The 13,669-nt window shown below is 36.6% G+C and overlaps 1 protein-coding gene across 2 annotated transcripts in view; it reads left to right on the forward strand.

Annotated features, from left to right (window-relative positions):
- The window catches only part of LOC106884348 (zinc finger protein 883), a 21,312-nt gene extending 10,535 nt beyond the window's left edge, over nt 1-10,777 (forward strand). For both annotated transcript variants that reach the window (XM_014935687.2, XM_014935686.2), the window contains exon 2: nt 5,076-10,777. In XM_014935687.2, coding sequence (XP_014791173.1) covers nt 6,003-7,700 — 1,698 coding nt within the window. In that variant the 5' untranslated portion in view covers nt 5,076-6,002 and the 3' untranslated portion in view covers nt 7,701-10,777. The remainder of the gene's footprint in view (nt 1-5,075) is intronic.
- The last annotated feature ends 2,892 nt before the right edge of the window (nt 10,778-13,669 follow it).

The following is a 13,669-nucleotide window of genomic DNA, read 5'->3' on the forward strand; positions in this document are numbered from 1 at the left end:
TCTGCATGATCACTCTTTATCAATAAGGCTACAATCTCCAGCTCGGAGCCTTGCAAACCACTTCCGTACAGTTCTTTCGGATAAAGAAACATCACCATAAACTGCGCATATTTCTTTGGTTGATTGTGAGGCATTTTTCCCTTTACAGAAAAAGAAAAGCAACAATTGCCGAAAATGAAGTTTCTTATCTTCCATTTTAAAGGGTTACAGAATTAACACAGGTTATAGGAACATAAACCTTCTTCCACGAAAAGATAGCTTAAACTGTGCTCTAAATGGAAGTGTAGTCAAATCCTATTTTATGGACTCAACAATATTCTAAAATAAGTCGAAAGGTAAACTACTATAAATTGGCACAAACTTTCCAGACAACCCAATATATACACACACATACATACATGCTATATGGCTTGTGTATACATACACATTATACATTATATGGTATGTATATACATATGCATAGGTCATATGGCATGTATATACATATACATTATAAATTATATGGTATGTATACACATGCACAATTGTTATATAGCATATATATATATATACTGCAAGCTCATACGGACCAGCCCCATCTTTCTGACTATTTTGGAGTACTTAATTCTTGGATTGATCTTTACCATTGGATTACGTCACCTTTTTATTCACTCAGAGTATGCAATTTCTGCACCTTTTGTGTGTATGTATATATATATATATATATATATATATATACACCCCCCTACACACATTAGCAATGTATCCCGGCATTGCCCAGGTGTTATGACCTACAGGCTCATTGTATTATTTGCTCCTTTCTTATGAGCAGAATCGACACCACTGATATATAGTTAATGGCATAAGGGAAGTTATTGTTTGTTTAAAAGTGAAGGAGGAGGGTACAATTTGCATGGCTTTGCATGAAAGTGCTTTCTGTTCTTAAGAAGGATCACAAACTATGTATTGTTTCAACGTATAAAAGGGGGTTAATACGATTTTGTCCAGAACTCACGTTTACAAAATTTTATTTTTGCCCCATCCTCACCACAGTTTCTTAGTTTGTATCTTTTCAATTTTTTTTTTTTTTTTGGTGTTATTTATGTAGAAAAATACAGAGATTACGAATCTAGGGAATACAAATATTTTTTATAGTTTAATTTTTCTTTAAGAAACACTCAAGCCCTTTCCCCACCTCACCCAACCATTACCTCACTTTCACTTTTGTCTGATCTTTCCCACATGCGTAGAATTCTATTGAAATAGCAGATTTAAAAAATACCAGACCACCACCAGAAAACCTGACATGCTAGAAACAACAGGTAAGTGATATTATTCCTGAAGAAACTTACCCACTTTCCAAAAAGCTAAAAGTGAAACATTGGGAGTGTGTAGCTTTTTGAAAGTGGTGAGGTGATGGGTAAAATTCTTAAGGATTCGTACCCTCTGTTTTTTCTCCATGGATTACCAAGAAAAAATATTTGAGAGAAGTAAAAAATGAATTTGGTGTGGAGAGAGAGAAAATTAAAATATTGGGAACAGTAGGTGAAATCCTACTGTCATGTATCGCAAACATAGGAATCAGAAGAAATTTCTGAAAAAAATAAGGCGAGGGAGTGGAAGTGTCACCTCGGATATGCTAGAAAGAAGAAGTAAAAGACGGGATTTCTGGGAAAACTTTCTTTTAAGTTTATATCGAAGATCATGTTTTTGAGTATGCCCATCGCAAACACAAATTACACAAGATCATTTCAATTGGATGTGAGCTTTAAATTTGTTTGTGCACTCTGCAAGAAATAACATAATTCGCACAGAAGTTTTACCTAGAGTGTGTGTGTGTGTGTGTGTGTATGTATGTATGTGTGTGTGTATGTATGTATGTGTGTGTGTGTGCATATGTGTGTGTGTATCAAAGGAAGTTATTTTATGGCATTTTTTCATTTGAAAAAACAAAGTTGTCAACTCGACATATATGGGATCATATGATTGTTCGTTAATTTCCGTAAAATTCTTTTAATTTCTTTAGGCTTTGAAGAGAGCACCTGACAAAACACCCCTTCAATCACTCTCTCTTCCTCTCTCTTTCTCACACACATGTCCATTTCATATACACGTACATACATCTTTCATTTTCTCCTCTCTTTCACTTTAAAACAAAAGTAAATAAATAAAAATTTTTTATGGAATTTAACAAATGCAGATGACAGCTCTGGAAGTCAAAATGAAAGATCACCTAAGCAACTTTCTTTATTGTGATACAGATATGACTAATTTGGTGAAACATTACTTTCATTATTCACACATCGTCAGTCTTGTAAGCGAACACTGTAATTTTGGTTGAAATTGAAAGTGGGGAAATTTTCACTTTCAATGAAACCTCCTAATTGTTGTAACTTTCAATATCAGTGCATTTCACTGTTGGGTGAGTGGGGGTGGGGGGAAAGTCTCATATACTAAGACACACAGAGACATACATTAACACACACCTCAAGCCTATCTCTGTCCCTCTGTGTGCCTGTCTGTGTCTTTTGATGTGTGTGTGTATGTGTGTGTCTGTCATCACAAAAATGTATGTATACTGACACACAGAAACACCATCACACACATACTTGTCAGTCATTGGCCTAATGTACATAACGAGCATGCAAACACATAGAAAATGTGACGTCGTTGTTGTGGTGTTGGTGGTGGTAAAAAATGTTGTTTACGATAGATGACTAAATGAAAAATGATAATCTTAAAATTTTGTAATGCAAATAAGTGAATGAAAAGATAGTTTAGTTGGTAGCCAAAAGCTGACTAAATCTTTTGATACCCCATACGTGAAAAACAGCAATTTGGTTTTGGAAAACATAAGGATATATGTGATAAGCAGGAGGAGGTATAATCAATGGCGAGTATCAGTTTAGTGAGGAATAGGAGTGGGTCAAAGAGGAGGATGTAAGTGGCAATACAAACTGAGTGGAGATATCAGCATAGTAATAAAACTATAGAGGAGAAATAGGGGTTTGATGTAAAGTTTGGGGTATCACTGGCCTATATGAGAGGGTGTTCAATGGAAAATACAGTGGTAAGGGATGATATTGAGAATGCAGTGTGAGTGACAAAGAGAGAGTAAATTAGCAACACAAAAGTGGGGATGAAATATTTGTATCTTTGCTTTCATATAATTACAGCAACTGAGTAAATAGTGCTGTTGTTAGAAGTGGTGTGAGTGTTGGGAAGATGAATTGTAGGAATGGAATAAAGGTAAGGGCTGAGACAAACAATGTTTTGAGGAGCTCATTTTTGCCAGGTGACTTACTTGTCATCTCAGTTTTTTGTCATCTGTTCTATGAGGCTCAACACCCTGAGGTCATTCTTCACCATTTCATCCTACAGTTTTGAGCCTCCCTCTTTCACAGATCCCATCCATATTTAGTGATCGGCACTTCTTTATGTCATCATCCATATGTCTCATGGCTATACCAGTACAATCTTCTGTCTTGCGCATTACATCTCGTACCTTTTCTGTCTAATTTTCCTCTCAACACTTTTACACTTGTCATATATGCACACTGATATTGCACATCCAGCAGAGCATGATGGCTTCATTTCTTTCTAGTCTAGACATATTACCTGCACTCACAGACCATGTTTTACTACTATGTAGCATTGCTGTTCACACACAAGTATCATACAATCTGCCATTGACTCTAAATGAAAGGCCTTTTGTTACCAACAGAACCTTGAACTTTCTTCATCCTATTGCTGTTCTAACAACTATACTTTCTGAACCTCCTCCTCCACTGCAAATTAGAGCACCTAGATAACAAAAGCTATCTCTTACCTCTTGCAAACTTTCTTGGCATTTGAGAAAGTCAATTTCCTGCGTGTCCTTAGTGTTTATTGCTGTTGCACACTTGTCACAAACATAGTGAACTCTCTCTGATAACCTTCCTGTGATTGTACTCTTATATGCCCATAATTTGCACTGGGTACACTATATGGAATATCTGCCTACACCTTTCCAAATATTGAACAGGGCCATTTTCCTGATGGGTGGAGCATCCTCCTTCTTTCCCTGATTGTCTGTTCAGGTAACTAGGTCATATCTTGGACCATCAAATATTTCAAGCAACTTAGTGGTGATTCCTGATGGATTAAGGGCTTTTCCTACCTTCATTTCTTTAATTGTTTAGTCTGTCATACTGCTGTCCACCTGAATAGCTGGTCTCTCTGTTGGGTCCACATTGGGAACACTAAAGGCAAACACCATTATCCATCTGTAAACCTGTCTCTCCTACAACACCTCACTTCTCTCTGATATACTGTCTTGCAATCAGGAACATCTCACATCTCTGGCTCTCACAATTTGGTAAGACTCTTTCTTTCTGTAGCTTCCTTTGCTTGATAAGCCTGTTGCCCAGTTTCCTTTCTAGTTATGTGGTACATTCTTCACTGGCTCCATTTTCCCAGTCTTTCCAAGTGTTTCTCTTTGCTTTATGGCCCTGTTTACCTCACTGTTCCACCACCATATCACCCTCAGTCTGGCTGGAACTTTGCATCAGCTACAGATTTGCTTGTCCCTCTATCATACTTTATCGTTCAACATCCAGCATTAAGCCCACTCTATTAAATACATTCCCATTCAATTGAGGGAGCTTTTACCTTTACCTTTTCCTTTCTTTACTTGGTTACCTCACGAGTGTTATGAAAGAAAGCACCCAATACACACTAGCATTAGTCAGGGCATCCAGCCATGGAAAATATGCCAAATTGACATTTGGGCCTGATGCAGCTATGTGACTTGTTAAATCCTGTCAAATTGTCCAACTCATGCCAGCATGAAAATGAATTTTAAATGATGGTGGTGAATTGGTAGAATCGTTAAAGTATTGGACAAAATGCCTTGCAGTATTTAGCTATGATTCTTTAAATGTTTGAAGTTCAAATCACATTAAGGTCAACTTTGATTTTCAGCCTTCTGGGGTTAATGAAATAAAGTACCACTCAAGAAGGAACTTGGTTTGGCTGGCTTTGTGCCTAAATTTGAAATAATTATTAAATAATTTCCTCATTCTTGTCAGTAATCTTTGTTTTTTATTTGATTTCAGAAAAAACTGTTTGAAAACATGTCTGCTCAAGTGAAAATCAGGAGAAGACCAGTAACAACAACAACATCAGGAACAAGTTGACAAATAATTTACTGGAAGTACATCATGTTCAGAAATTTGATACCACCCTGGAGCTAGTATTTTGTAGATGGTGGCTGTCTTTTGTGATGCAGTTGAAAATGGCTGCCTGCAGCTTTTGCAAATGATCTGTCGCAACCAGACAAGAGACTTATACTGGTTTGAGTGGAAACTACATGCCTTCATGAAAGATTCCTAATTTTTAGTTTCATTCTTCTTTTTTTGTTTGAAAATGATTTCTTGATTTGTTTGAAAATGTGAGCCTCTCACCCCCTAACTGCCCATGTCTCAATCTTTTGCTGTTTGTGATTGTGTAAAAAAGAAAGGAATTCATGTGTAAATCCTATTATTTCCTACTTGTAGCCACAATTATTGTGATGGTTCAGTGTCTGTAAGCACCATAACCATAGAAATTCAGTTGGTCTGACAACTAAATTTGATATTTGTTGTCAATATATTTTATTTATTGACTCATTAATATTTTCAATCTTTTATTTACAAAAATATTTTGTTTATTAAAAATTTTTTTTTTGTGTCTGTGCAGAAGTACTAAATTAGTATGAGAGAAGAGGAATTATAAACTCCTGAATGAATAGTTAGCAAACTCACAATCAGAAAAGCAAAAATGGAAAGTTACTGATTCCCATCCACTACCAGCACCACTACCTATCATTTAATTTCTTAATTTCAGATTTAAGTGTACTTGTGTCATTGTTGTCCTACCATCCAATGGTTTACTGCTGATCTATTTGTGTTGTCTTTATACATTTCATTATACCTATTTTGTTTCCTTTTTATATTTTATCTGTTCTGTCTCCTGTTCCCCATCTGACACTGAATGAAGACATCATGTATTCCATGGAACGGTTGTTTGTGTGTGACATCTGTCACCAGGTCTTTCAACGGAGTTCTATTCTAGATAATCACATGCGAGCTCATGACGGAGAGAAACCATACAATGACTGTTCTTCCACTTACCAAGAGCTGCAAGCTGATGCAACCATTGACACTGTTGCTCAAATCCATGCAGCCGAACAAGAGAGTACAGAGAATATGCTGACTAACATTGTTGGGGAAGAAAGTGATCTTGCTGACCCTAACTCACCAACTGTATCTCTACCAGACTTTGCTCCCCCATCTCCTACAACTCAGATTGTTACTAATGACAAAGACCAAATGTTCCTCACTGACCTGACAGACATTGGTGATTGTGAATCTATTAACCAGCTATACACTTGTAAGATTTGCATGGAGATTTTTACCCATCCAGTTTTACTTAGGCAACATTCGGAAATAGTTCATCCAAAGGAATATGGGAAAGCAAAGATGTTTGTGTGTGATATCTGCCAGAAAGCTTTCCCGGATAACTCTCAGTTAAAAAGACATGTACGTATCCATTCAGAGGAGAGACCATTTGTTTGTATCATATGTTCAAAAGGTTTTCGCACCACTGCTCATTTGAAACGCCATTCCTGGATGCACACAAATCAACGACCTTATGCCTGCAAAATCTGTGGGAAATCATTTTCTGATAATTCACACCTAAAACGTCATAGCTGGTCCCATAGTGAAAATAAACCATTTCCATGTGAACTTTGTTCGAAACAGTTTACGGACCGGTCACATTTAAAGCGGCATCTTCAAATACATTTGAACGATCGACCATTTACTTGTGATAAGTGTCCGAAAACTTTCTCTGACATTTCTCACTTGAGAAGACATACTAAGGGCCACATCACAGAGAAAATCTTCCAGTGCCCTGTATGTTCAAAAACTTTTATGGATCAATCATATCTAAACAGACATGCACGAACACATGTCATCAAAAAGAGTTTTGACTGCTTGGAATGTGGCAAGAACTTTTCTGATCGGTCCCATCTCAAACGCCATGCTGTTATGCATTCTGACAATAAACCCTTCCAATGTAGCATGTGTCCTAAATCTTTTGTGGACAGTTATCATTTGAGGAGGCATAGCAAGACACACTCAGAAGTCAAACCATATTCTTGCTATGTATGTGGCAAGTGTTTTGTTGACAACTCTCACTTGAAGCGACATGCTAGGACACATTCCAGTGAAAGACCCTTTAAATGTGAAACATGTAACAAAGGCTTCTTAGATAGGTCTCATCTTAAACGACATGCACAAACCCATTCAGATAACCGGAAGCCTTTTGGCTGTGATATCTGCGGCAAGTACTTTTCTGATATGTCTCATGTCAAAAGACACCGCAAAACCCATTATGATGAACGCCCTTATCCATGCCATGAATGTGACAAATCCTTTATGACTTCATCACACTTGAAACGCCACCTGCTTTGCCATTCAGAAAATAAACCTTATCCTTGTGATCAATGTGACAAAACATTCTCTGACAGTTCCCATTTAAAGCGTCACTCTCAGACACACTCCATTGAGCAGCCGCCCAGCTGTGGAATCTGCAATAAGACTTTTTCAAGCAATTCCATTCTGAAGCGACACATGCAAGTGCACACTAATCAAATTCTTCTGAATGTAGGTTATTTACTTGCTACAGATATAGTGTAAAATGTTCAGTGTTGCACTTGATGGTACTGCATTTCCTCTTGTTACTAACAAATTCACACAAACATGTACATCCAGTCTGCTTACACAGACTGATATACACCCCATCTACCTACACAAGCATACACCTGCTATATTTATATTGTGTGTTGATGAATACACACACACACACACACACACACACATGCGCATATGTACCTGTTTCACACACACATATAATACGTACACACATGCATGTACATGTCATATATATAAGCACAACACAGTGTAAATAGGAACTGAAATAGATTTATATATATATTACAAAGTCCCACAGTGGGTGAAACAAGAATGTAATAGAAAGGGATGGATGTGCTTACATTGATATTTCACCTCTATGGAGGCAGTGTTTTGTGCAATGGATATAAATACAGGTGGGGGAGGGGAGAAGTCTTACAAAACCGCTTGAATATAATTAAACGCTGGTTTGAGGTGATCTTTTGATTAACAGATTTTAAACCTTTTGCTTCTGTCTCTCTATTGTAGCCAGAGTATAGAGTCGATGGATGCTCTATGCTTGCTGCTTTTGTTGGTTCCCGCTCTGCTGAATGTTCTGCTGGTTTCTGTAAAAAGCCTCGATTATTTTACTGAAACCATTAAAAAAGTTTTTTTCTTTCAGTTTTTACAAAGATGATATATATAGATATTAATTAAAACTGGCTGGTATCGGTTTGTTTATGTCCCTGTAACTAAGCAGTTTGGCAATAGAAAGTGATAGAATAAGTACCAGACATGACAATAAGTACTGGAATTAATTTGTATGACTAAACCCTTCAAGGTGGTTACCTCAGAGTGGCTGCAGTCCAATAACTGAAATGAGTAAAAGGTAGATGCATACATATATACTTACACACACATATAAATGCACATGCACATAAATGCACACACACATTAACACACACTCATACACATATATCAACATACACATATATACACACACATATAAATACATGTATACATATATGTATAACACACACACATATAATTTAATGAAGATGATAAATTGATTTACATTTTAATTAAAAAGAATAAAATGCTATTGCATTTTGTGCAACAACAACAATGATTTAGTCATAAAATTTTTTGTGGAGTAGAAGTTAATCAATTCCTTTGACCCAAGTACTTGACTGGTACTTTATTTTATTGATCTGCAGTGGGTGGGATGAGGGGTGGTGGTGGAGGTGAAAGACGAAGCTGAGCTCAGTAGGATTTAAACCCAGAACAAAAAGAGCTGGAGAAACTACTGCAAAGCATTTATCTGATGCTCTAATGATCCTCACAATTCAATAATAATAATAATAATAATTATGATAATAATATTCACATCCACCTCAGTAAGCAACCGATTGATCATCACAAACTCTACCACAACAATAAAACTTCAAATAAGCCTACAAGGGAATGTCTATGTGAAGGTTTGAACTGCTAATAATAGCAGCTAACTGTTCCTCAAGTCTCACTTTTCTGTCTTAAGTAGGTAGGAGAAGGATTCAGTAGATAATGTTGTACCATATAAACAGGTTATCGAGAATGCCTATGATTAAGGCAGCATTTGGGCTATGACTACAACAACAACAACAACAACAGCAGAAGGAGCAACAACAGTGAGACATTGTAAAACAAAAAAACCAAAACCAAACAGCAACAATAATTTTACCCCCAAAACGTCTGTTGACCATTAGGGATAACAGCAATAAAGTGTCGGCTATAAATGATTACTCTCATCTCTACTACTACTACTACTACTACTACTACTACTACTGTTGTTGCAACACAAAAGAAAACAACCTGAAACATAATCATGCCAACACAATTACCATCACCATCACTCATCACAGCACATAATCACATCAAACATCACTATGAACAATAACATTTCCATCACAAACATAAACACATCACACCACCATTAACAACAACACCACCACCACCATCAAGAAGCCAACTATTATCTCAGCCACCACCACCACCACCACCACTACCACCACCACCAACAACATCAAGAAGCCAACTACCATCAAAAAGCTAATTATTATTACCACCACCACCACCACCACCACCACCACGATCACTATTACCATCATTAACACCATCACCTCCATTATCACAAACATAATCATGCCAAACATCACTATCATCAACACCCATCAATGACAGTACCACTCCACTACTTTCACCACTACCATTATTATCACCAAACCTCTACCACTATCAACAACAGTATGATACCAGTGATTAACACATTAACAACCATGACAACAACAGCAACACCAAAATCCCACTTTCTCTACCCCAGGAATCATATCCTCTTTGTACACATGGTCATTCAACCTGCTAGAAATAGCAACACAATATTCACCATATGACATAATATATTAAAAGAGATACACTGCATAATGTAATCCAAGGTACACTACTAAAATTGAAACAAAACTGGATGGTTATGGCTGGGATGGATTTGGTCAATAGACCTGCTTGATCAAGACAGGCCTTGGGCTAAATAACAAAACTGTCAGCTCAATGGTAACAATGCTAACAACAATTACATCCCTGTGAAGGAATCTCTGTATAATCACTTTACTTTGCTAGAAATAGCAGCCAAATCTTTGTTTTAAAAAAATGATGAATGATATCTCAGCCTACATGTTTTTGATAAGTCTATTCAATCAGGGCTGAGCTGGAGCTCAACAAACACATCATTGACTGTCATCGTCACCAGTACCTTCAATTGCGCATCCCTACATAAAAAGACTACAACAAAATACAAACCAAACAGGGACTATATACTACAAATTGACTCATGATACAACAACAACAAAAAAAATGGAAAAAAAATAATAAAGAAGTCAGTTCCAAGATACATTAATAAACTCCATGCTGAGTTAGCTGTGACAGTGACTGCACATTTGTGTAAACCTGCTTCCTAAACTATTATTATTATTATTATTATTATTATTATTATCAATAATTTTTTTGAAAAAGTTTTTTTTTTCCTGAAATTATGAAATGTCATCAAAGCAAAATGAAATTGCGTTATTTTCTTTTTTCTCTTTCTTCACTCAACAATCCACCAGACTGTTTTATCCTCACTCCCACCACTTCTGTCTGTTAATTTATCAACACACTTTTACCTTATCTTTCCTACTCCTTGTCTACCTTGTTTCCTGTTATACTATAGCAGCCCAGGTTTGATTTCAGATCACAACCATGTTAATGTTGCTTTTGCTTAATTTATAGTAATTGCAATTATTGAATAACAGCATCATTGGTTTCAGGTTTCTGACAAGCTAATCTGGTCCATTGCATGTATGAAGGTATGAGTGGCATTTGTGATTTAATGCAGAACAAATTACTCAAGAGGCTCCTTTGTAAAGTGCTAGGTTATGTCAATGTTTCACAAGCATAATAACAAGTAGCTTTGATGAAATTGTTGAAAATGTTAGAGCAGAAGCATGTAGATGTGTGTTGTGTGCAAGTGGTATGATGGAGGGAAGCCTCATTTAGACTTCATGAGCGAGTGACATAGGTACAAATTCTTCTGGATGGGCAGTAGTGATAGGGAAGGTGGTGTGGGCATACTTTTGGCAGAGAAATGGGTTTTTGATAGGATTGTTAAGCTAAGACTAGTGTTGGATAATCTAACTGACATTTGTCTCTGGATATGCTCCACATGTTGAGCTAGCAGCTAAATAGGACTGTTTCTATGAATATCTTTTACAGATTATCATGATTATGAAAGACAATAACTTTATTGTCATGTTGGTGACTGCAATGGACATGTTGGACAGTACTCCAATGGATTTCATGGTGTGCTTGGAGGTTATGGCTTTGGTTCTAAAAATGAGGAGGGAATCAGACTGCTAGAGTTCTGTGATGCAAATGACCTGTTGATCTGCAATGTTAACTTCAGGAAACCAGACAGCCACTTAATCACTTATTAATCAAGCCAGACTTTCTTCACCAGCAAATGGGATAGGCAGATGCTTGTGAATGCAATGTGCTTCCCTGGTAAAGAACATACAACTCACTATAGGTTAGTGACTTAAGACTCAGAACTATAAGGACTTGGAGACAATCCAATATGGAAGGTTAAAGATCCATTGAACAGTCAAGAGATTTAGAAACCTAATTGAAGCATTTGATGAGAAGTGGGAGGAAATTGAGACATGTAACATAAAAGATAAAGATAAAGTTCTTATTGGACAACCTACTTCTCAGATCAAATGTGACTGGTACAAAGTTCCAGTCAGGCCAAAGGTGACATGGTAGTGGAATGGTGAAGTAGAGAGAGACACGGAAGTAAAGAGATAGGATTGGAAGAATGGGGATAGCAGAGAAATATACCTGGTGACTAGAAGGGAAGCTATGTGGCAGGTCTATTTAGCAAGGTGAGAAACAGAAAGGTTTACCAATGTTTTACAGTGTGTGGTGTTCCAGATTGTAGAGCAGTGTATCAGAGAAAATTGGAATGAGTGGAAGAAAAAGTATGTATGGATTGATGATGGTATATTTACACTGGGTGATTCTGAAGAGAAAGAAATTGAAAGTGCCGCTATGAGAGGCTACTAGATATGGAGAATGAATAGGAGTCTTTCTAATGTAAACCCGACAGAGGAATCAGCTGTTATAGCTGACAACGGTATATTAGATAAAGCAATTAAGGGCATGAAGACAGGGAAGGCTCTGCTCAAGAATTACTGCTGAGATGCTTAAAATATCTGGTGAAACGGGATATAATCTAATCACCCTTGTAATTAATCAGGTAGTACAGGAAGGCATCAAATCCAATGACTTGTGTAGCAGCATTTTTGTCAACTATTGCAAGGGTAAAGGTGATGCCTTACAAAAATTATCAGAGGTATTAAATTGCTGAACCAGGTCATGAAAGTTACAGAAAGGGTTATGGCTCAATTAATTCAGAAGAATGTTAGAGAGATGCAGTTTGGTTTTGTGGCAGGGAGAAGTACTACTGATGCCATCTTCCTAGTAAGACAACTGCAGGAAAAGTAAGCCATTGTACTTGATGCTTATTGGCCTGGAGAAAGCCTTCAAAAGAGACCCTCATTCAAAGGTTTTTCAGCTATAACCATTCTATCTTTTTGGATAGCAGGGATTAGATTGTGTCGTGCTGTTTGCCTTTTTTATTTCTTTAAGTCAGTCGGGTGTTTTAGAAGGAATTTAGATGCTCTTTCTAATAGATTGAGACATAAAGGCTCTCTTGATGATATTCAAATTTAATATCTACACAAGTACTGGACAAATTCTTCTTATATTTTGGTTCTCCAGACAGATTCCAATGCACAGATTACTCTTACCTGGCAGCATTTCTCTCTTCCCACGATTTGTATGCAACCAGGTGAAGACTTTAGTAATTATGCATAAAGCTCAATGAATTCTAAATTTAGATTTGTTAATTAAATCATCATTATCATCCTTGTCGCTTCAATGTTTCCCAGTTAGCACTGGAAGTGGAGTTGGGCAGGGTTATGTCTATTATTGATTTTTCTCCTCCCTATAATCAATCATCAGTTATCTCCCCTGCGAAGCTTAACATTCTGTGATATGATCTTGGAACATATTTATGTTTTTGCATTTTATATTATCTTTGATAAACAAAGTGTTGTTTATTACAGGTCTCCAATAATTCAAGCATTGGTTCACTGTATTCGTATTGATGAGAGCAACAAAAAATTGTTTGTGCAGCTTGAACTAAAAAAAATCAGGGAACATTTTTGTATTCAAAAACATTGGTCTATCTATATTCTTATCAACATTTACGTATTTTAATGAAAGCTTGACATGCATGCATTCAGAAGATAGACCTATAGATATTGCAAAAGATAGTCATGTAGACATTACTAAAGATATATATGTATGCATACAAAAAGATATGTATCTAGACATACAAAAGATACACATGTGGGCATAGAAAC

Source organism: Octopus bimaculoides, chromosome 14 (genome assembly GCF_001194135.2).
Source record: "Octopus bimaculoides isolate UCB-OBI-ISO-001 chromosome 14, ASM119413v2, whole genome shotgun sequence".
NCBI classification, from domain to species: domain Eukaryota; kingdom Metazoa; phylum Mollusca; class Cephalopoda; order Octopoda; family Octopodidae; genus Octopus; species Octopus bimaculoides.